This window comes from Arthrobotrys flagrans (genome assembly GCF_004000055.1).
Source record: "Arthrobotrys flagrans strain CBS H-5679 chromosome Unknown unitig_3, whole genome shotgun sequence".
Lineage (NCBI taxonomy): Eukaryota > Fungi > Ascomycota > Orbiliomycetes > Orbiliales > Orbiliaceae > Arthrobotrys > Arthrobotrys flagrans.
The window spans coordinates 1,277,681-1,300,213 of NW_027137547.1; the positions used below are offsets into that span (position 1 = coordinate 1,277,681).

Below are 22,533 nucleotides of genomic sequence, written 5' to 3' on the forward strand. Positions count from 1 at the left end.
AACCTCAAATACTCTACGTAGCCGTGGCAGAGGTGTCTGTCTACGCAACCGTTTAGCTGTCTTTATTACTCAATCGCCACGAAGCAAGCAATTCCAAACAGACTCCGTACGGTACATGTACCTCTACGTGCTGGTTGACTTTTGGCTTTCTCCAACATCACAACAGGGAAGCTAACCCCCGCTGGCACCTCACCGATGCTGCATTGCATTGGACGAACAGGGGACCGAGACCAACCAGCCTGCTGGTCTTGCTTTTTCCGCACAGGAATGCTTGTAGCTTGCTGACCTGCTGTGGAGGCACCGAAAGTTGCAAGGTGAAAGGCGCCCACCTGCATCGCATCCCCTACCTCACATGAATAAACGATATCCTCGAGTTCATGGCTTCGATATAAACTTGCTCTCTCTCGCTCTTTCTTCTTTTGATTTTCCCCATCGCACCAGCCCAAAGTCTGCCCCCAAAGACACTTGCAACCGAAAACCACCCTTCCGCCGATGCAATGCTAAACGGAACTACCATGTCCTCCTTTTCTTTTTCTTTTCTAGACTTTGCGCGTCTATGATGTATATTCTATAACGGGCGCTTTCCGTACAGTCTTTCGTTTTTAATCCTTCGTATTGTTATTTCATGAACCTACCTAAGCTACATATCTTTAATATTCCCCTCTCCCTCCATCTCTCCCATACGGCTGTTGTATCATTTGTTCCAGCCCTGACCCATCCTCAGTTGTATGCGATTGGGCCCACTGCGAACTAAAGTCACAAAGAGGCTCGAACAGCTTGTGCGAATTCCAAGCTATACTACCCCTTGACGATCTAAGCTGAAGACATCTTGCCCAGCTCTGATCGATATATTATTATCTCCATCCTTAACTCCTCTCATCAAAAAACAAAATCTATCTCACGGCATTCACAAAATCGTACCATCATGCCTGCATTGACCTTCAACCCACAAGGCATGGGCGTCCTCTCGGACGATATCATCCTCTTGATATACCCGGAGCTAGGCTCTTGGGAAACGGTCGCCTCGTTATCGAGTGTTAATCACCGATTTCGCAATCTCTTTCTCTACCGACAAGAAAGTATCAAAAAACGGGTTTACGCCCGCGAGTACGCCTGCACTCGCCCAAAGGGCCACCAAGATGCTTTCCGTCTTGCCAGATATATGGTCACGAATGTGCTCCATCCGACCAAGACCCGGATAGGACCTTCGGACCTCACTTGGAAAGAAATCGAGCAACTTCAGGCCAACCAAGCTGCGATCCAGTACCTACAGGATAGGTTTCTGGAGATTCGAAGAGAACAGAAGAGTAAGGCTAGGAACGAAGATCTCACCTGTACCGAGATTGACAAGTTTTGTCAGGCAGCTGTAAGTAGTTTTTTCTAAACCTCGAAGAATAATTAGCTTACTTTTTTTTTTTTTTGACAGACACGATTCTGGATCTTCTGCGCAGTTTTTGCTGACAGCCCTAGATCACGAGCGGACCAGAAATCCCTCGTTGAATCCTGGTGCTTCAATACCGCGAGTGAGCTCCAATACATCCGAGAGCTAATTCTCTTCCTTTGGAGGCTCCTTCGGGACTCTATCCCGGAGAGCGAAGAGCACGTCGCTCAGGCCTGGGCTGAAAAAGTCGGGATCAGATGTTTCTCGACTCCTGGAGGTGGGCCATCCGACAGTAAGTTTAATTGCCGCCACCCTGCATATTTTGCCGATTCTTAAAAGATATATACCGGCCTCGGAAACAGCTCTAACGCGCTTTCTACGATTAGCTAAATGGATCGACTTTCTGATGTCCCGAGGCTGCGGGGTTCTCTTTGATTTGGTAAAGCAAGAGAGTGTACTCAAGAGAGTCCTCTACATCGCCAAATCGCCTTTCGGATATCGCACGGACGCGGCAGACTACGTCTTCCTCTGCGGCTCTGCTGTCAACCAAGTCATGGCCGAGCGAGCTAATACCCTCCCCACCCGACCATACGGCATTCTCGATAAATGCTACTAGCAGCGGTATTCCTCGAGGCCGTATTTGGTAATTTTGGGAGATAACGGTATTAGTGCGAAAAAGATGGGACGATTTATTTTTGAACGGCCGTTGACCGAAGATCGCGTGGGGGGAGCGTGGGAGTTGCTGGGTTTTTCTTCTCTCGATTTTTTCCATTTACTTCTCCACAATTTCGGGATATAGATCTTTCCTCTCGGGGACCCAGGTTCTTGGGTCTTTTAAAAGGGAAGGAAAAGAAGCAAGCGATTGCATCATAAGGGCAAAAAAGTGTTTTTCAAGGGCGTTCATGATACTCTGAGAAAAGAAATTTTCTCTGCTGCTACGACTAATATAGTAATTTATCCTATTACCACGTACCCTTTTCGGGGTCCTGGATTTCTTTCCTTCCCATCACAGGTAGAACGGCCGACGGGCGTTCTCTGGTAGCTTAAAAATGTGAATTATGTAATAGTGGGACTAAACGGCGTGGAATATTCCGTAGAATTCAACTATACGGAAGGTGAACTGAATGCTGTACAGCACTGCCCGTAGATGCGACATTATAGGCGGGGTGACATTGCATTTGCTTCAACCACGGAACAGAACAAGAAGGAGATTTCGACCCCCCCGGGATTCAGGATTAGTTTTTTTTTTTTGTCAACCAAAAAAAGACTACTTGGGTATTGATGCCTATGATTCCAAGGTTGAACTTGGAATAGCCCTACGAGGATGAAGGTGGATTTTCTGCAGGGCTGAAAAACGGCGCCTCCCCAGGTATATAGTAGACCCAGCTGGACGCCTTCGAGGATTGCGTTCAACACGATCAAATTTAGACATCCACGGTCTCCATTTGCTTCCTCGTACTCACGTAACGTGATTGCTATGGAACGGGACGGGAATCAAGACGAATAAGATCGGGTCCGGAGCCAAGAGTGAATACGGGGATCCCGTATTTATTCTGAGCGTAATCGAGTATACATGTATGTGCTTACGAAGGCTGTGGTATCGATCAACCTTGGCCCGGCCCTCGAGGTTTCCTCGACCGGTATCGAACGACCTCCGTTGCAATCTTACCAGGCGCCGTGGAATTTCGGCCATGGGTTGAATGGATTCCGTCGGATGCTCGCGGAAAGGCATCACCGGCGTCTTCTGAAGAACCACGCACAACAAAGGCACATGAAATGAACCCACCCCTTTTTGTTTTGTTTTTGCAATTTGGAGGCTACGTTTCATTATGCTCGAGCTACGAAATACGAGATCGTACGAGGGTCATGTTGTAGGCACTTATATATAAAAAAAAACAAAACAAATTATCTTATATTCAATAGTATGTGAGGTTTTTAGCTAGCTACTCGCGAGATACTTTCTGTAGTTGTAATGGAAAATGAAATATGAAATATAAGGGAAAAAAAAAAAAAAAAAAAAAAAGGCAAATATTGCTAAGTATATTCTTCCACCCAGAGATCAGAAAGGGAATCAAATTGTAGAGAAGAGTTGTGCAGGCCGACACAGTTTGCTGCTTTGACGAGGCTCTTATTATAAAATGATAAGAAAGGGAGAAGAAGAAACGATAACAGGGAGAAGAAGTATAGAAAGTGTGGAAAAAAGATACAGAGTGATTTTCAAAGCACGAACGCCTCATAACTCCATACATCGTCAAGATATATATACCCAGAAAGTGATATCAAAAAAGTGATACAAATGAAATGTAGAAGAATTGTGGTAACGAGAGAGAGGAAAAACCGCATGGCAACGAAAAACAAAGAAAATATTTATGAGACTAGATTATAAGCCGCACAGAGCACCGACTTTATGGTACGTTGTCTCGATCGAGCGAAGGGTTTTGGTGAGCTCGGGATCACGGCAGGTTTCAGTGGCGGGTTGTTCAACAGCGGTATCCATGACGTCAGTAGGCTCGGGCGATTCTGGGAAGAACTGGGTTTCAAGGGTAGCGAACAGAGTTTCGAGACCAAGGGCGGGCAGAATATCCTCGGCCTTTGGTTCGGCCTTGGGTTCTTCTTTTTCGGAGAGCGGAGCATGGATGTCAAAGTGGCTGTAGAGATAGTCCGGAACAGCCTCGAGTTCGTCCTCAAAGACGTCAAAGATGTATTGACCGTTGCTATCGTAAGAGTTGGAGAAGTCTGGCTGGGACTCTTCCTTCTCGGCCTTGAGGGTTGGCTTGTAAGATCCGGGGCGGAAGCCATCGGCGGGAGCATACAAATCGTCCATGATATCTTTGCCAGCCAGTTCGTTGGCATCGGCGATGATCTCCGGAACCTCAGCGGTGTAGACGGTAGGTTGTCCACCCCACGATCCCGGGGCGGCATAAGCAAGGGGCCACTCTTCGACGCCAGATTGCCTGTTAGGGTTGACATCCTTGCGGGGGTTGTAGGTGTTCAAGAATTGCTGATGAGGTGGAATGTAAGTCGGAACTTGGAAGTCGTGCATGACGGGAGGTGCCTGTTGGATTTGGATGTGTGGGACGGATGCACGATGGACGGTGATGTTCTCTTGCATGGAATTCTGTTGAGCGCCGCTGCCAGCCGCGAAGGCGGTCATGTTTGCAGCCGAAAGTGGGTTCATTTGATCCAAGAAGGATGCGAACTGAGGAGATGCCAGAAGCATACGAGTGAGTTCCTTGAGGGATTTGTTCTCGGCCTCGACGGCGTTGAGCTTGCGCTTGAGCTCGACATTCTCGGTGGACTTGTTGGATACCTCGGTCTCGAGCTGGCTGATGTATTCTATTCGATGCGTTAGTGACATGCGTTTGAATATTTCGTTTCGAGCACGATAATATGCTTACCCTTTCTTCGGCTCCGGAAAGCACGGGCGGAAACCTTGTTTCGAAGTTGTCGGCGTTCTTTGCTGCTCAGCTTCTTTCCTTCTTCGCTGGCGAGAAGCCTCTCGTCCTCGTCCATATCCTCTTCGTCCTTCTTTAGACGAGCAATCTGAGGCATCGATGTGTCTTCCTCGATGCTGGCTTGGGATGAAAGGGCCTTTCTCTTTACATCCTCGAGGATTTGACGGATGCGCTCCTCCGTCGCCGCATCAGGTGCTGTCGAGCCCTTCTTCTTTCCTTGACTCGAAGAAGCGATGGAAGATGTGGATGTAGATCGCTCGGTCTTGATACCAGCGAGGGCGTCAATATCGACCTCCTGGCTTCCAAAGTTGACATCGCTGGGGTCTACGAAGTCGTTGTCAAAGGAAGATTCCGGGAAGAACGAAGGCATGGAAAACATGTCTGTGTTCTCGAGGTCCATTCCGCCGAAACCCATACCACCGAGGTCGTTCGGTGATACAGACACGGGGGCCTGGTTGGGGGATCTATTAGGGGATGAGGATTCGGAGAAGTTCATCGAGTATGGCAGTAAACCCGTCTGTTGGGTATGTAGTTCATATTGATGCGAAGGGCCAGAGAAGGATTGATTTAAGGCAAGGTGGGGGGCTTCTGGGAAGACTGTCGAACTGCCAGTTGATGAAGGGCGGTTGTTATTAGAGTCGGATAGACCACCGCTGAGATCCAAGAAAGAATCGATGTCGTAGTTTTCTCCCGTCATCTTAAGGATGTGTATTCCGGGTGACCTCAAGGCCGAATATGATTTAGATTAGGACTGCTATCGAATGAATACGAGAGCCTCCAAGGGACTCTTTGTCGTGGGAAAGGATAGATGGTTGCGTTGTTGCCACAGTGTATTGTGAAGATGGAAAGCTGTGATTCACCAAATTGTCGGATGCTGGCTATAATATTTTAGTGAGACCGGTGCAGAATATTTGGCGTCAGTTTTGTCGTCAGGGAAAGATCGAGTCTGTAGGTGACTTTTTGTTTTGTAGATTGTAAGAGATACAAAGAAGGAAGAGAAAGTGCCGATTTGACAGTATATGGGGTAGCAAAAGAGGACACCCAAAGAAGGGGGGGGGCAGGAATAAGGAAATATGGGAGGACCCGAAAGTCGTCGTAAGCTCTCGCACCCAAGTTGCAGGGTTGTCAGGCAGCCGCAGCAAATTGACCAGAAAAGTGGAAAGTCTTAGGATGGTTTGGAAGAACACAAGAGGAATCGGGCTGGGTCTGCAGCCAAGATCAAAATTGCAAGGCAAAAGGGAACAAGCCTCTTCCTGAGCAAGGTAACGTTATTGGGAGAACACCCAAGGGAGTCTAGCCATCGATCGTCTGCGATAGCCAGGTATTTTAGGAATTAAAGCCTCGATATCACAGATACCGATAGCCCTTCTCGGATGGTGATAACAAGTCAACGGCGATGGTAATGGTGGATGAAGGGTGATGGTTAATACAAGTTGCACCGTAACGTTTTCCCCGAATGGCAGCTGTTCTTTCCGTGGCTCACAATGGAGATTTGATATATGTAAGACCGAATGTCCGATCGTATTGCGATGGGGAGTTTGATTTGAAGGCTGCTGATATCCGGTGTGGGCACTGCCACAAACCCAAGCCGTGAACCCAAAGTATCCCTCCGTTTGCGTTCAAAGGCAAGAGTTAGCGCCGATTGTATTTAATCTGAGGTGGCCCTCAAACAAATTCGAGCTGTCTGAGTGGGATGATTTGGATTTTTCCCCAGTTGCACTACCGCGTGCTGTTGTGCTCTGCGTCCCATTCATGTCGAATCGAAGCACCATTGCGAGTGTTCCGGCATGGGTATTCACTGTTGGTCCTGAAACGATAGCATATGTCGGAGACATGGCCAGCGATGGCATTGCATCAGGATTGGGAAAGGACGCGTAAGCTCTTTTCCTTGCAGGGGATGGTGGGATCATGGGGATTCGGGGCAGAGCAAGCCCCGACGGCAATTTTATGCCCCTCACTTGCCCCTTTCGATCGGATTCAACAAGCTCCGGCCACCAATCGGAAGGGAGACTGTGGCGTTATCTCTGTAAAGCCACAGCAGGAATGCTGTGTATTTTTAGAATGTTCACGAAAAACTTTACATCCGAGTCGGATATTAAACTTCGCCGCGGCAAGCCAGCCCGTCGGTAGATTTCTGGCCCCGGGGCCCACAGACGTTCCGTTCCAGAAGGTCTTGGCGCTTACGGCCAAGGCCTAGGTCGCAGGCAGATGACGAGTGCCAGTGACGAAGCCAAAAGGGCGTCAGCATCCAATCTTCTGACAGTCGGGCGGTAGCTCTTGCCAGCCCTATGAAAAGCCGCCGATGAAACTGCTCGTTTGGGTCTTCCCGACTCTACCGAGAGACTGATCAGATGCTTATTCTCTCTTTCATTAAGCTTAAATGCGATTATTCACAGAAAAGTGGATGTTTTGTTTCAAGAATTAGCGATGGTGCATCGATAAGTCGATAGAATTCGTAGAAAAGTACGCAATTGTCCCATCGGAGTCTGGCCTTACATAAAAAAAACATCCCACGGATGGTGAGTAACTGACGAATCTCTTGGCTCTGGTGCATTATAAGGCGTCTATATAGGGCGTGTGAACGTCGGAGATGTCCTAATGCGTTGGATTGTGAAAGCCATGATGCGATTCGTTGATGATAAAAAGCCTTTATCCAACAATCGGGGCTCTCGGATTAGAGAGATTCGTGGCCCCATTGACGTAGACCTAGCAGTTTGTATTGAATTTTTTTCGAATTTGTCATTCATGGTGATGCCATCGGCCTATTCATTGTCGGGGTGCATGGCGGGGTTAGCTCTGGCTGGTCAGTATAGTAGCATCCAAGGTCTTTGACCCCAGGGTGCTAAATCCACGTCGCCACAACCAATCCAAAATTCGAGTGACTATCGCACCGGTCGGCTGCAAAGTACTCTCTCAAGAAGGTTTGTCTGATCGTTTGATTGGCCTTCATCATTTGATAAAGAATCGAATGGTGCTCCTTATAGCCATGAATAATAGCTTGCAATTGGCGATAGTTTGGCCAGGTCTATATTGTGTTGTTGGTTGTGTTGTGTGGCGTCTGCATGTTGGATTGTCAAGCCACGAATATGGCTTAGCCACGCGACGGCAACCCGCCGTCTGGCATCGAATGGACACGATCTGGACACGCTCTCCACTCAACTTCCTTCCACCCAAGACAAGAATACCGAATCCAAGATACAAACTACGAGAACGAACAGGGTTCCTTGCCACTCATCATCTTTAGTCACGAAGCAGATTGAGTACGATGCCACCGAAACACCCTTCAAAAGCCAATGAAGAAGTCCCATCTCACAGGAACGATGAACCCAAAAAGATTCAAGAGGAAGAACGCAAGGTCAAGATACCGCCAGAGTTGATAGCGAAACTTGTCAAGAACTTTCTAGAGGACGAGGGCACAAAGGTGTCAGGTGCTGCGATCAAGACGGTCGGGGAATACATGCATCTCTTTCTCACGGAGGCCGTTTACCGTGCTGTCAGTGACAGAAGAGACGGGGATCCGTGGGCCAAAACGACAAATTCCGGACTGATGCTTGAGGTGTGTACTTGAATTCCCGCAAATCTGCTGTGTATAGCCGCCAGGATACTGCAGGTTCCAGTTGTTGAATACGACGAATCACGTAGAGCCAGCCTTTCGACTGACAAATCCTGTCCGACCGTGTTAACCATTCGAATTCACCAGGTTGAGGACCTCGAGAAAATCGCACCACAACTATTATTAGACTTTTAATGCACTCCGGAAGTCCATACGAGGTCTTTTTGGCCTTCGGGTTCTAGTTTTCGAAACTATTAGGAATAAAGTGGGGAGGTTGTGCAATCAACAGGTGGGGTGGGATCTCAGCCAGCCCGCCCGAAGCGAGCTTTTTAAGATCGGTAAGCTACCGATATATAAGCCACTTGTGTAACACTATAATGAAGGCCTCGGCTCACTGTGCAATCCGATAGCTTTATAGTATCAATATCACGGTCCCCGTTCTAGACTGCTTTGCCTCGCTGTTAGCATTTACAATTACAAAGAATCCCGTTTTGACACCGCGACCGTCAAGATGACCATTTGCAAGACTTGGGATAGCCCCTTTCATGCTGAGGATTGAATCCAACCTGATCATGCCAATAACAAATCACAAAATGACATGACTAAGAACGATCACCTGGCAATTTGGGGCGAAGTAATAATCAATACAAACATTGTTTCTCCTGGCGCTGATATTCACCAACAGGTCACGGTACAATGATATCGCGATAACGGACAAGTTTAATGCGAAGAAACGGCAATGTGCCTGGCCCGTTGGAGTGCATAACATCGGTTCTTTTGGCTGTTACTGTCCCAAACGAGCACCGATGACAAAAGTTCGCTTTGATACCGCTTCTATTACTGGCGACAATGTCGCGCTGTTGTTGCATCCCAGAGCTTGTCGATTAGACGGTTGAAGCTGCCCAGCAAACTCAAAGGGTCAGGATGAAACGGTTATATCAAGGCGGCCAGAATTCCATCGCTGGAGTCCGATCGCAATGTTTCAACGGTAGAAAACAAATCATCTAGGCGGGCTCGCCGAGCTTTATTCTGGAAACCAGACCGGTGTAAATTATATCTATAGACAACCAAATATACCTGCAGAGTACCTGCGAAGAGGCGCAGTGGAGACCAAAGGGGAATAGACTGGGGAAACGTCAAACGCAAGGAGCATTAACAGGGCCCAAAGCATCCCTTTCGAAGCGAAAGTCGTCACAGAAACGTTTTGCTGTCTCGAAACACCACGGTAAGTCAACACATTTTGCGCTTCAGACTAGCCACACCGACTGCGGAGTGTATCACTTTTCAGGTACGCACAGCTCCGTCCTTTGGCGCCTGAATGCTCTATCAGAGACACCTCGATTTATTATTATTTTTTTTTTTTAAACGAAAATTCATCTAATTTACTCGATCGAAAGGGTATATAATATATCTCTTCCGGCATCGTCAGTTGTCCTTTTCTTTCCTTCCTTCCTCAGCAGCAGCTCCACAGCCAAACAGTAATATTCATTTCATTTCCTCTGCTTTCGGTTCTTTACAGCGCTAGTCGCTCTTTACACATTCACTTCTTCCTTTTCCATCTTTTCTAATTGTCTATCTTTTAAAACCGCTAGACGGGAATTTGAACGTTTGAATATACCTACAGGATTGATTCCTTGAAAAAGAAAGAAAGATCTTAAATCGCCGTCTTCATTACGATCGTTACCCCCTTCGAATACATAAACAAAAAGAAAGAAACATCAAAGCCAAAATGTTCTTCTCCAAGGCCGTCATTGCTTTCGCTGCCCTCGCCTCCTTCGTTTCGGCCCAGTCCGACCAAGTTAAGGTTCATGTCGTCCAGGCCTTGAGCAAGGATGGAAAGCCGGTCTTCGAACCCGCAGAGATCCAGGCCGAAGTTGGCGATCTCATCCAATTCCAGTTCCATCCAATGAATCACTCCGTCGTCCGAGCTTCTTTCGCCGACCCATGCATTCCAATCGAAGACTCCCCAGCCGGTAACGGTGCCGTTGGCTTCTTCTCCGGCTTCATGCCAGTCGCCGAGTCCGCTGATGTTGTAAGTCTCTCCCCTCCATCTTTCGTCGAAATCGATAACCCGAAGAAATTCAATTAACAATCCATTTCTAGATGCCAACCTTCACCATCCGAGTTGAGGACGACAAGCCAATCTGGTTCTACTGCTCTCAGGGTAGACACTGTCAAGCCGGTATGGTTGGTGCCATCAACCCAACTGCCGAAAAAACCCTTGCGGACTTCACATCTCGTGCCGCTCAAGCCGAGGCCAACTTGTCCCCTGGCCAGAACTCCGCTGGAAACGGTGGATCCTCCAGCAGCGTTCTCCCAACCCAGACCACTCCTCCGTCCACTCCAACTACGCTCGAGACCTCCGCCGCAAGGACCACCACCGAGGGCGCTGCCACCATCACCGACCTCGTTCCACCAAACTCTGCTGCAAGACTCGGATCGAGCATGTCTTTGGTCCTTGCTGCCATTGCTGCTTCTTTCTTCCTTTTGTAAACACCACCAAGATACCAGATGTAGCTTCGATTTTTATTTCAGCATGTTTCTTTTACCAGTTTTTCATTTATGGCACGGAACGGCGTTGACGGCTTTGCATTTTCATTTTGATTCTTCAAAAAGTGGCTGATATGGGTCATATTGGCATTTATACTTCATCTTTGAACCTTTTTTTCTCTTTTTTTTCATGTATTTGATCCGGGTTGTACACGGTGGCTTCTCCTTCTGTCACTTACCATCTTCTCTTTCAACTTTCTACCATTTCTTCAATCCCTCTTCTCCCTCTCCCATAAACGTTCATTTTCCTCTTCGTCTCGACGGTCGCTCATAAGGAAGCTTGACTGAAGATCCTCTTTTCCCCTTCACATCTTCTTTTCCTTCTTCCTCAGTCTCATCGAATGAGCAACCGGGCAAGTTTTGACAGGTAACTTCATGGAAAAACCTTCATCTAATAGTCCGTCGTATCGCCTTGGAGCCGATCCGGACGACCACATGATCACATTACCATGTATCTATGCTAGATATAATGAATATTACTACTGCTCGAAAATACTCTCCGATTGACGTGCCCGTAAGCTGTGATTTTGAGAATATATAAAACTTAGCCCGATCGTGATGACGGCCTTGTTGCATTTGGAGACGGTTGTGTTGTTTGTTGGGTCTGGGGAATTCAAGAAACGCGGTTCTCGGCTCCTGGGGTGCATTTCACCTTGACATCACCTTCAACCTCGAGATCCCGACATACGCTATCAAAGCTACCTCCGTATTGATCGCCCAATAGCCTCTATCATTAAAATCCCATCGCATACACCCACACACCTTGCATACAGAGTATACCTCTGGAAGGGAGGCTCACGATTCAACGAAATGAGCTCCAACAGAGTTGCGGCCGCAATGGTCGCAGATGATGAAGATGAATACCATTCATCCGAAGACGAAGATTTCAATCCAGACCAGCAACCTACACGGAACGACGACGATGCGTCCTCTTCGGAATCCGAGGAAGAAGGAACCGCAAAATCCACCCGTAAACCCTCGAAGCGCAAAGCGAAAGACCTGCCGCTATCGGATCGGGAATTGGTTGAAGATAACTCCGGCGACGAAGCTATAATGCGCGGCGCGAAGGCGAAACGAAAAAAGGCCGAGGCCGGCCGTGATGACGAAGACAGCGACGAAGGCCCATTCATCAAAACCCGATCGCAAAAAGCAAGAGAAGTCAAAAAGAAGGTAAAGAGAAGCACCACCGAAGATGCAACCATCGACGTGGACGCCCTTTGGAAGTCTTTGAACTCGCCATCGCCACCAAAGCCTCTAAAACCCACGATCCCGACGTCGGGAATCAAGCCTACAATTGCGACCTCAAAGATCGGACACACCCTACCTGTTTCTACGTCCCCGCAGAAATCAGATGGTACGCCACTACTACACACACAGCTATCTACACGAGTAACAAGTAGAATAACATCGCCCGCAGAACTCGGAATCCAGGTATCGACAGCCGAAGCCGCTACTGCTGCGCCTTTGCCCGCCCCGTTAGAAGGTTTGCCGGTTGGAGGGGTCGAGTCCAGAGCCGAAACCACTGCGACAATCCCGGCTGAGGAGGATGGAATGATTGCCATAAAGCGAACGTACGAGTTCGCCGGGGAGATAATCACGTACGTAGCCAGCTATCATACACCCATATCTACATCTTGAATTCGGAACCAACCGTGATCGGAACGAACAGTGAGGAAAAGCGAGTCGCCGCGAACTCATTCGAGGCCCGCACGTACCTCTCATCTCTCCAAGCCGGTGCGCCGCAAACCTCCGCCACCGATCCACCGAAACCTTTACGCCGTCCCATGCGAAAGATTTCAAAATTCGACCCTGCGTATGTTGGCGCCGGCGGTGGGGCCAAGAAAGCATCCAAACTGAACACGCTCGAGAAGTCGAGATTGGATTGGGCTGGGTTTGTGGACAGGGAGGGCATCGGCGAAGAACTCGATAAGCAGAGAAGGGAAGGCGGTGATAGCTATCTCGAGAGGCAGGACTTCTTGGGAAGAGTTGGGTCTAGAACCGGTGGGAAACGCTAATTCACGAGGAGATATTTTAAGAGATAATTCAAGAGGAGAAACGATAATTTAAAACGAGAAACGATGCGGAACTCTGTACGATACGATTGATGCCTTCTATTTGCTCAGAAATGATACCCCATATCGCATTGCATTCTATGAGATTAATATTATGATTCGCTCGCCCCTGGGGACGCTATAATGTAGAAAATGCAAAGTGAACGCCAAACACTAATGAAAGACCTCATAAGCTATGAACTCGTATAATATCTTGGGAGTAAAACGCCATCCGAGGGTTTACGACTCGGACCACTCGACCCAGCCTTCCTCCCTCCAGTCTCCACTCTGACCGCCGACCTTTTCGACTACCCTCGTCCCATCGATCACCATACCCTTATCGACAGCTTTGCACATATCGTACACCGTCAAGGCGGCCCCCGTAGCCGCCGCCAGAGCCTCCATCTCGACTCCGGTTTTCCCATCACAGGTCACGATAGTCAAGATCTCGATGGCCCCGTTACCATCATCCACGACCCTCAAGTTGACTTGCACTTTCGATATACTGATCGGGTGGCACAGAGGGATAATCTCGGGTGTCTTCTTCGCAGCCATGATCCCCGCAATACGAGATATCGATAGCACATCTCCTTTCTTGTTGGAGTTGCTGCGTATTAATTTGACAGCGTCTGGGTTGGAGAATTTGATGGTAGATATCGCTTTCGCGGTTCGCGTGGTGACGGCTTTTTCGTGGATCGGGACCATGTGGGCAGCTCCGGAAGGGAGGACATGCGTGAGCTTTTGTGCCGATACGGGCTCTTGAGAATCGGTAGCCGTGACGGGCCGGTCGGGTTTTCCGGAAGTGCTGTATGCCCGTACGCTTTGGCCGATGTGGAGAGGCGGGAGAAGGTGCAGTGGAATGTTATAAGTAGTCTTCGAAGGCGGCCGTCGTCGATAGCCGTTCCCTGCTGCCCCAATCAACCTCTGGCCCAGAGCCCAAGGAACCACAATTCCAAAGCATCGTCCCCGTCTACCCACCAATTAGAATCATCGGCCTATTCGGCATGCTCTCCAGTTCACCCAACCCGACATGCTTCTCCTTCTTCCCTTTCACCGCCACGCCAATGACTTCCAACAATTTCTTTTCTCCCTCGGGTCCCATGCCACCCTCCGCTCTCATCATATCCCTCAAGCTCACCTCCGCATTATCAAACAAGCAAACTTTGATATTGCCATCACTCGTAATCCTCAGCCTGTTGCAAGTCCCGCAGAAATTATGCGTCATGGACGTAATAAACCCCAGTTTTCCTTTATAACCGGGTATCTGATATGTTTTGCTCGTATCGTTTTTATGATCTTGTACTTTTTGAAGGTCGGGATGCGACTGTCGAATTTGATCCAACATTGCTTGATATGTGATCATTTTGCCAGATTCCCACTTGTTGCCGGTGAAGGGCATGTATTCTATGAACCTGACCTCGATAGGTCGATCTTTGGTCATGGCGAGAAAGGAAGGTATTTCGTCAACGTTGACTTTATTCATCACGACGCAGTTGACCTTGAGGGGCTGTATGTTCAGGGACAGAGCGGTATCGATCGATTTGAGAACATTGCTCAGACCTATGGCTTCTGGATTAGCAACCCATATTATACCACCCAGAGAACGATGAAGTACCCTTCCGCCTTGTCATAAACTGAAACTTGAACTCATCCAGAGTATCGAGACTCAAATTCAGTGCCGTCAATCCTCCCTCCACCATCTGAGGCAACTTTCGGGCCAAAGATATACCATTGGTGGTCATGGCCAGTTCCTTCAGCCCTATGGCCTTTAGTTTACCGAGCTCCGCGATGAGATCGACGATATCCTTGCGAACCGTAGGTTCCCCTCCGGTTAATCTAATCTTGGTGACTCCCTGGGAGACGAATAGTTTCGCGAGGTGGAGGATTTCTTCCGTGGTGAGCAGGTGCGAAGGCGGGGAGAGGTCGATCCCTTCTTCCGGCATGCAGTATAGGCCTAGAAATCATCAGCGCATCTCAATAAAATGCATGCTTTTAGCCATTTACGGCGGTATCTCGTACATCGTAGGTTGCATCTTTCGGTAACGGATATGCGAAGGTAATTATGCTGACGGTTGAAATTATCTGTTAAGAATTCGCTAAACGGTTTCGCTTCCTTGATCGCTGCCATGCGATCGGAGAACTTGGTCGCTGGGAGATTCGGCCGAGTCGGTGGCACAAAGATATCATTTTCGAAGCTTCTATCGGTATTTTGTATATACGCTGGCGCCGCCACGGCGTTCGAGACGATGCTCCCACCGGGAATTTTGTGGATGGTTGTATATGACGTCGGACGCTGTAACGCAGCTTGGATATGGATACCCCGACCTGTCAGAGCCCGCCCGACGGCGGTAGACAATGCGCTCATGTTGGGATCGGTTTATATGCCAGCTCCGCAGCGGCAACGGAATCCAAGATGGCTACGCATTTGGAGGAGAAGGGAAGAAAATACTGTGGAAGAAATCCAGAATAACCAATTTGTAATGAATCCAAACGGGTTTCTTTTTGTAACAAAAAAAAAAACCCCCCCCGGTGGGTTCTCCTCGGAGGGAGAAGGAGGCAGCTAGCTACTTTCCATTCCGCACTTGAGCTTGCGTCTTGCCTCAACTAATTCACCTGTTCTGATAGGCTCGAACTGCCCGATGCTAACCATTGGGCACGGGTGGGGGCCTACCATCTGAGATCATCCCGCGTACCATGCGGAACTTGGCAAGGTTTGTCGCCGAATCCTGCGTCGGCCTTGTCCGTTGGGACGGAATATTCCAACCGGAGGTCCATGGTCACGGATCCAGGACATGAGGGTTCGGAGATACAAGGTATCTTATACATCGCGGTGTAGAGTACATGGTTTGTAACAAAAAGCAGTGGTTCTAAAAATACAATGTCTTTTTAAATGTCAAAGCAACTTCGAAAAGCATAACCGCCTAAGCTTCCTGCATTTTGACATCAGTATCCCGGCTGGTCTTTCTTCGGAGCTTGTGCAGGTTGCGACAAGATGCCACCTTTGGTCAACTCTCTCAAGGCCATCGTGGCATATTGGCTGGTTCCCAGTGTCAATTTGATGATGACCGCGGTCCTCGACCCGGTGGGTTTATCCACCACCTCTTGAACCAAGCCCTCATCGGTTGACAAAGGCTTCCCCTTGCCTCCCGATCGCTGTCGCTGGACGTACATCAGATCTGTCTCCACCAGTTGGTCGTTCGGATCTTCATATCGCTTGATCTCCCATTCGACCCTTTCGGGTTTGTAGAGAAGACGACGATAATGTCCTGCCATGCTCAGTTCCTTCTGGTTTCGAACCATATTGAACGGATCCAATCCATCTTTACCCATGATCTCGGCGTAGAGATCTCGAAGATCGTTTTGAGGGTATGTGACGTCCCAACCCGGTGAAGGAATGACGACATCGTATATTGTGAACTTTCCAGCCGCGACCTCTTCTTCCGTCACCGGCCTTGCGCGAACGAATCTTTCTTCGTTGGCTTCTTGGCCGAACTCCTCTTCGTTTGGATCGGCGACCGGGTTCGAAGCAGCTGCTTCTTCGGCAGAGATAACTACCAGATCACCTGCTCTGATCGTAGTCCCGTATCTCTTCAACCTTTCGCTGACAATAGCATTCCAAACATAACTTTGGTAAGCATGAACGAACATCAACCTCAAATTTCTCGGTATCTTCTGCAGGGCGCCGAGGTAGTCGTTGACCGTGTTTGGTTTGCTCAGCCAGCTTAAGATTGCGTTCTCGGAAACAAATTTACCCGGCATGAGCTTTTGTGCCTCGGCGGCCTTGCTAACCGACGTTGTGTCCTCGAACCACAACTTGCAAGCTGCGGCTCTTTGCCTTTCATCGGGAGGGGCCGTTTCCAATGACTGATCGTCGTAAGCCATGGCTTGGTGCACAGCTGTCTTCCAGTCTCCTAGAAGCATTGATTTGCCGATCTCGTGCGTGCTGATCGAAAAGGTTCCGAATCGCTGCAGGCCGTAGTAATTGATATAACCTTTTTCACGAAGGGCGGAAACTCTCTCTTCGATCACTTTGGTTACATCTGATCCTTCCGGAAACACGCAATCTCTCAGAGAGATCGTGAACTCGTTCCCCTTCAAGTCGCCGAGGTCCAGACCGTAGTTTTTGTACTCGAAATCGCCGGCTTTCAGTCCTTTCAGTTTTTTATTTATAGCTTCGATCTTATCGGCTTTTAGCTTGTGTACCGAAACTCTCTGGACCGTTACTGCCCGTCGATCCTTGGTACCAGCGAACGAGAATGACTTGGGATTCGTCCTCAAGAACTTTCCAAGGAGGTTCAGGCATTCCATGGTATCCTTGTTCTCCTTGTAGAGGTTAAAATGCAAGAACTCCCCGCCGAGTGAATCCCAAGACTCCACGGGTAGGCGTTCCTTTTTCTTTCCATGGTTATTGGGCTTTGCACCACTTATCTTACTCGCCCAAAACTCGATCTCATACTCGTCGGTTGTTGCCGTCTGGATTTTGCCGGAGAATACGTTACGGATTGCGCGATGTAGTTGTGACCGTGCATCCTTATCATCGATCGGTTTGGGGGATTTGAGTTTCGTCTCCGGCGTAACGATCTTATAGTTAGGCCTGATCTCTCGCTCGATAGCTAAGATATCATTGTAGAGCTTGACAAGACCGGATACGATGTCAGACCCAAGCCAGGATATGAGAAGAGCTCTGTCTGCACCCTCGAGCTGAACATTCAGTTAGCATCGGCTGTGATCAGATTCCTAGTGTCTCATCGCCCCACGGACGACATACCTCGAATGGCTTTGGTGTCTCAACCGCCACAGGTGCCTCAGATGTTACTGTATCCCCATTGTTCACAAGTGGCGTATCCTCCTTCTCGGGTATCTTCGCAGCACCTGCAGATCCGTCTCCATCGGCCTCTGTAGATTCGGCCAGTGGCTTGTCCGATTGGGCCTTCGGGTTTGCTTTCGGTGCATTGCCTCGCCTCCTCTCGACATATAGCGACTTTAATCTCAGGACGTTCCCGTCCTTGTCGATCTCGTTAACTAAGAAATCGGTGTACCTGATACGGCGGGCGACGGAACGGTGGGGTCAGCAGATGCCCATCGATCGAGCCTCTCACTTTATGCGGAATGTTGTTCACCTCTGTTTCAGCAGACCTTGGAAGCCTACGGCATTCGGACAAAGGAATTCTGTGATGCCAACGCTCTCCTCGGTACGGATGAATTTTTCGACACGGCCAGTGGGTACCGTGGACGACGGTTCATCTCCAGCACTCGACGACAACGGTTTGAGACGCTTCGCAGGAGGGGCGGGGTCCGGGTCCTCGAGTTGACGGGAAGAGGGGGACATTACTCGTACGCGTTGGTTAGTACTAAGATGTAGGACGATGCAATGTGGTGAGCGCGGCTCCAAGCTAAAGATTCTGAAATGTGGAATCAATCGGTCGAAGCGACAACCCTAGCCGAATCTCCTACTGGTTTCAAAAGCAGAACCACGCTAGGGAAGGAAGGCATCGCCTGCAGCCAGAACCAGTTCCAGCTGGCCTCGACCTTCAAAGGTGGGCAAGGGCATCGCTCGCTTGTTCGGTCCTCTGATTGGGTGCCCAGCAAGCTTAAACAAACGGACTAACTTTGGATCCGAAACGGGACTTTTTTGCAAATTCAATCACGGTGATTGGAGCTTCGGACGGAGAGAACAAAGGATTAAAACGGTGACCTGGTACAAGATCCCCCCGTGCTGCATGGAAGCATTCTCCACTGCTGTACATATCGCTAACTGATACATTAGATTTTGGTTGCGGCCGATTTCAGGCTCTATATATGTAAGCCTATATCCAAATATCAAGGAAGTCTCTCTCGACTTCCTATTCTGACCGTATTCGCCTGGCTTATTTGATAATTTGACAATTCGACGAGACGGGCCCCATAATAGCTGACGTGGACAGTATAGTTACATCCCACTAGATACCATCGGTAGTTGATATTCTGAGGGTATGATACCGAGGTATTATATTATATGGTTGTGGCATATAGATATAGATACCTCTGGGTATTGATCCATGATACCTCTAACTATGTTGTGTCTAGTCCCTCGCAGCTGTCATCTTATGACGATCCACTTTCGCCCGTCGCGAATGAAAGTCAACGACGACAGTAATGATACTGCTCCAGACGTACCGATGGGAGGCAAAGACGGAAGCCCCCAGGGCTGGTACCTTGGGTGGCTTGCCCAATAAAGTATTCGCTTCCACCTGTATACGTCTTCCGTTGCATGTTCAAGAAAGCCTTCGAGCAATATCAATAACGGGGGGAGCGAGTATGAATGCACATTCGGCCCAATATGAGTGTCTGGACGAGAACGAAAGTCTCCTCAAAGTGACCTGGAACGGGGCCTTTACAATAACCACCCGAACGCCCAACCGTACGGAGGGCACTTGCGGCTGTGAAAGTGAACCTGAAAACCAGTAGCAACAGTAGCAAGAGCAAGAGCACGAGCGGTGCGGTACATTGGCAGTGGCAGTGAATCAAATCGGATTGAACTTCGCTAACAAGCGAGGTTTGTGCGCCTTTACTCTCCGGCCAGTTCGTCCGGTTCGCCATTTCTCCTCTCCTCCTCCTCTTCTCGAGTTCACCCCCTGTGCCTTCCTTTTACGAACCGTGATACTTTCGTTATATCTTTTAGACTCTTGTGTGTCCCCGTTTGCACTAATTGCAGGGTATAAAGTATAGCCCGCCAGCAGTGGATTATACCACACTCAACACACCAAGAAGATCCTGCCCGCATATAAAACTTTTATCTTTCTTATTCTATCTTACATATTTATATATACCTCTCAATCTTTCGTATTCGCTATTATATTATCAGGCAGCTATTATCGGGTGCCCGGAGAAATAGTATCCACCCGTCAGTGCACTTTATTATTGAGGGTGTTATGCTTAAATTTAAACGTTGCACTCATACCCCGTGCTAGGCCCAGGTCGCTAAGCTCGAATCACAGTCCGAGTCTCATTTCATCTGAATTAATTATTTTAAACCAAATCCTCATTTCGAACACCACATCGTTCTATTCTCCTACCGTGTTAATCAACAATGACAATAATCGACAATATCAGCCCTAAGGCTCTCTATCGAAGGAGTGCTAGTTGGACAACGAAAGCCCCTCCGAAGGAAGAGACCAAGGTCAAGGCATACAATGATTGGAACAACGACCCAGGTGTAAGTCGAACTCGCCCTTCTGCTGGCTAAACATCATGTTGAGTTGATTGTCTTTTATCTTTGTATATAGTTCGACTGGCAAGAAGAGACTCGCGAACCGGTCGAGCTAAAGGTTGTCGGAGAGATTCCAGACTATGTCCGGTATGATTTCCAGCTGCGTCTCCCTGGTACTTCCAAACCCTAACGGATCTTTTTTTTTCTTTTAGCGGCGTACTCTACCGAACCGGTCCCGGCGGGGACAGAGTCGAAACCGAGAAGGGAACATTCAAAGTGGACCACTGGTTTGACGGCTTCACCTTGAACCATCGCTTTGAGATTACATCGGACAAAAGGGTCATTTACCGCTCTCGCAGAGCTTGCGATGAACTTCTGGAGTACATCAAAAAGACCGGTCAGAGAGACAGCTACAGCTTCGGGCAGAGGCGTGATCCTTGTGAAGGCTTTTTCAGAAAAGTCATGACCAGTTTTCAATCCACTCCTCTTTCCGCCATGCAAGCCGTCGGCGGCACCGAGCATCCGAGCTGCCAGAATGTCGGCGTGACACTATCTCCAAACATGCCTGGTTCCCAAAAGATCCCAGGGACGGCCGCGAACAGTAGTGCCAACGGACACGGTGGGCTGGTCACCTTGATCGCAAAGACAGATGCCACCGCTTTACAGGCTCTCGACCCGGAGACCCTGGAACCTCTCGGTGTCGCAAACCAACAGGTCCTCCATCCGGAACTCAACGGCCAGTTTTCCGCCTCCCACGCTCGTACTTGCCCGGACACCGGTGAATTCTTCAACTACAATCTAAAAGTCGACGGAACCCCTCAATACAAAATCTTCAAGATCACACCGAACGGAACGTGCACTATCATCGCCAAATTCACTGGCGCACACCCCTCATACATCCACTCCTTCTTCCTCTCGAAGAAATACGTAATCTTGTGCGTTTACTCATCCAAATACTCATGGGGTGGCGCGAAGGTTATTTACACTCGCAATGTCGCCGACGCCATCGCTCCATGGGACCCAAGCAACAAGGCCAAGTTCTTTGTCATCGATCGCACGGGCGAGAAGGGTGTCGTCGCAACTTTCGAAACCGACGCCTTCTTCGCATTCCACTCCATAAACGCCTACGAAGAAGGGAATGATATCATTCTGGATGTTCCGATCTACAACAACCTCGATATCATCCACATTCTATACTACTCATTCCTACGATCTACATCACCGGACGCACCCATCAAGATCGCAAAGTTCAAGACCAAATTCACCCGCTGGAGACTCGCAAACATCCCAAAGAATCCGGACCCGACGATCAGAACCGCAACTTTTGATTTCAAAGAAGACCTTGGAATGGAACTTCCAGTTATTAACCCAAATTACATCACCAGCAAACATCGCTACGTCTACGCCATTTCAATCCGTGGAAAGTCCTCATGGGTTGACGGAATCGTCAAATACGATACCGAAACTCGCACGTCGATCTACTGGGAGAAGCATGGGCATTCGCCTAGCGAGCCAATCTTTGTTGCAAACCCAGATGGCAAAGATGAGGACGATGGAGCTCTTCTCACGGTTGTCCTTGATGGACACTCCGAAAAGAGTTACCTTTTAGTACTGAACGCAAAGGATATGACCGAGCTTGCCAGAGCGGAGCTGGGGAGTGTCGTCCCATTCGGTTTTCATGGTACATACGTTGGTAACGATAACAAAAACATACATTCAGTATAAAGGAAGAGGACTCTGTTGGATTCAGCCCGATCGGGTTGAATATGCATCCCTTGAGATTAAACTGTTACACACGGACTGTATTCCGTTCCACGACTTTCGCTAACCATTTTCGGGGTTTGAATCTTTTCCCTTGCATAGGCTCCGGGTTGCGTGCTTTTCTTTGCTTCCATCCTTGTATTTCTATGACCGCAACATTTTTTAATTACGAACGTGATTACGATGGCATCGATCTCTATAGGTCCATTGGTCGGTGGCTGAAATGGCTGGCCGCATCGAGGGCGGTCGTACTCCGTAGATCTACTCGAACCGATATCGTAGACAGCAGGTACAAATATTTCCGATTTGAAAACATATTCGCTAATTCGGCGTGACCTCGGATATTTTGTAATACCGATTCTCCATCTGCAGTACATGCGCATTTTAAATTCCCACCAAGAGTGCACACGCATCCCATCCTGTAACATTACCATGATATCTGATCGAAAACTGCGTTGTTTAATGTTTCTGGCCGGATTGCCTATTCGGGTTTAGTCTCACATAACTCATGATCTCAACCTCCGAACCGAAACGTCCAACCCGCTCGAGTGCGTTAACTTCAACTTCAACCGTCTTCCAAGGACCCACCCTCT

General features: G+C 48.8%; 8 protein-coding genes across 9 annotated transcripts; 5 read left to right on the forward strand and 3 right to left on the reverse strand.

Moving 5' to 3' along the window:
- Positions 1-925: 925 nt before the first annotated feature.
- Positions 926-1,997, forward strand: DFL_001753 (uncharacterized protein; the record flags this gene model as incomplete). Its single annotated transcript, XM_067630422.1, has 3 exons — positions 926-1,366; positions 1,427-1,673; positions 1,768-1,997. 3 exons carry the CDS (start codon positions 926-928, stop codon positions 1,995-1,997), a joined length of 918 nt encoding a protein of 305 aa, XP_067493067.1.
- Positions 1,998-3,761: 1,764 nt separating this feature from the next.
- Positions 3,762-5,533, reverse strand: DFL_001754 (uncharacterized protein; the record flags this gene model as incomplete). Its single annotated transcript, XM_067630423.1, has 2 exons — positions 3,762-4,717; positions 4,780-5,533. 2 exons carry the CDS (start codon positions 5,531-5,533, stop codon positions 3,762-3,764), a joined length of 1,710 nt encoding a protein of 569 aa, XP_067493068.1.
- A 2,568-nt stretch (positions 5,534-8,101) lies between these two features.
- On the forward strand, positions 8,102-8,584 carry DFL_001755 (uncharacterized protein; the record flags this gene model as incomplete). The annotated part of the gene is made up of 2 exons (XM_067630424.1): positions 8,102-8,392; positions 8,537-8,584. 2 exons carry the CDS (start codon positions 8,102-8,104, stop codon positions 8,582-8,584), a joined length of 339 nt encoding a protein of 112 aa, XP_067493069.1.
- Positions 8,585-10,118: 1,534 nt separating this feature from the next.
- On the forward strand, positions 10,119-10,882 carry DFL_001756 (uncharacterized protein; the record flags this gene model as incomplete). The annotated part of the gene is made up of 2 exons (XM_067630425.1): positions 10,119-10,421; positions 10,493-10,882. The coding sequence occupies 2 exons, from the start codon at positions 10,119-10,121 to the stop codon at positions 10,880-10,882; spliced, it is 693 nt and encodes a 230-aa protein (XP_067493070.1).
- Positions 10,883-11,749: 867 nt separating this feature from the next.
- DFL_001757 (uncharacterized protein) lies at positions 11,750-12,954 on the forward strand (the record flags this gene model as incomplete). The annotated part of the gene is made up of 3 exons (XM_067630426.1): positions 11,750-12,293; positions 12,357-12,537; positions 12,609-12,954. The coding sequence occupies 3 exons, from the start codon at positions 11,750-11,752 to the stop codon at positions 12,952-12,954; spliced, it is 1,071 nt and encodes a 356-aa protein (XP_067493071.1).
- A 276-nt stretch (positions 12,955-13,230) lies between these two features.
- DFL_001758 (uncharacterized protein) lies at positions 13,231-15,355 on the reverse strand (the record flags this gene model as incomplete). Of its 2 annotated transcripts, none has more annotated exons than XM_067630428.1 (4): positions 13,231-13,895; positions 13,969-14,550; positions 14,606-14,944; positions 15,010-15,355. In XM_067630428.1, the coding sequence occupies 4 exons, from the start codon at positions 15,353-15,355 to the stop codon at positions 13,231-13,233; spliced, it is 1,932 nt and encodes a 643-aa protein (XP_067493073.1). The 2 variants fall into 2 exon arrangements, with proteins under 2 accessions (XP_067493073.1, XP_067493072.1); XM_067630427.1 differs by having other exon boundaries at positions 13,231-13,898.
- A 578-nt stretch (positions 15,356-15,933) lies between these two features.
- Positions 15,934-18,319, reverse strand: DFL_001759 (uncharacterized protein; the record flags this gene model as incomplete). The annotated part of the gene is made up of 3 exons (XM_067630429.1): positions 15,934-17,691; positions 17,759-18,029; positions 18,111-18,319. 3 exons carry the CDS (start codon positions 18,317-18,319, stop codon positions 15,934-15,936), a joined length of 2,238 nt encoding a protein of 745 aa, XP_067493074.1.
- A 1,740-nt stretch (positions 18,320-20,059) lies between these two features.
- Positions 20,060-21,904, forward strand: DFL_001760 (uncharacterized protein; the record flags this gene model as incomplete). The annotated part of the gene is made up of 3 exons (XM_067630431.1): positions 20,060-20,185; positions 20,256-20,326; positions 20,392-21,904. The coding sequence occupies 3 exons, from the start codon at positions 20,060-20,062 to the stop codon at positions 21,902-21,904; spliced, it is 1,710 nt and encodes a 569-aa protein (XP_067493075.1).
- Between the last annotated feature and the right edge of the window lie 629 nt (positions 21,905-22,533).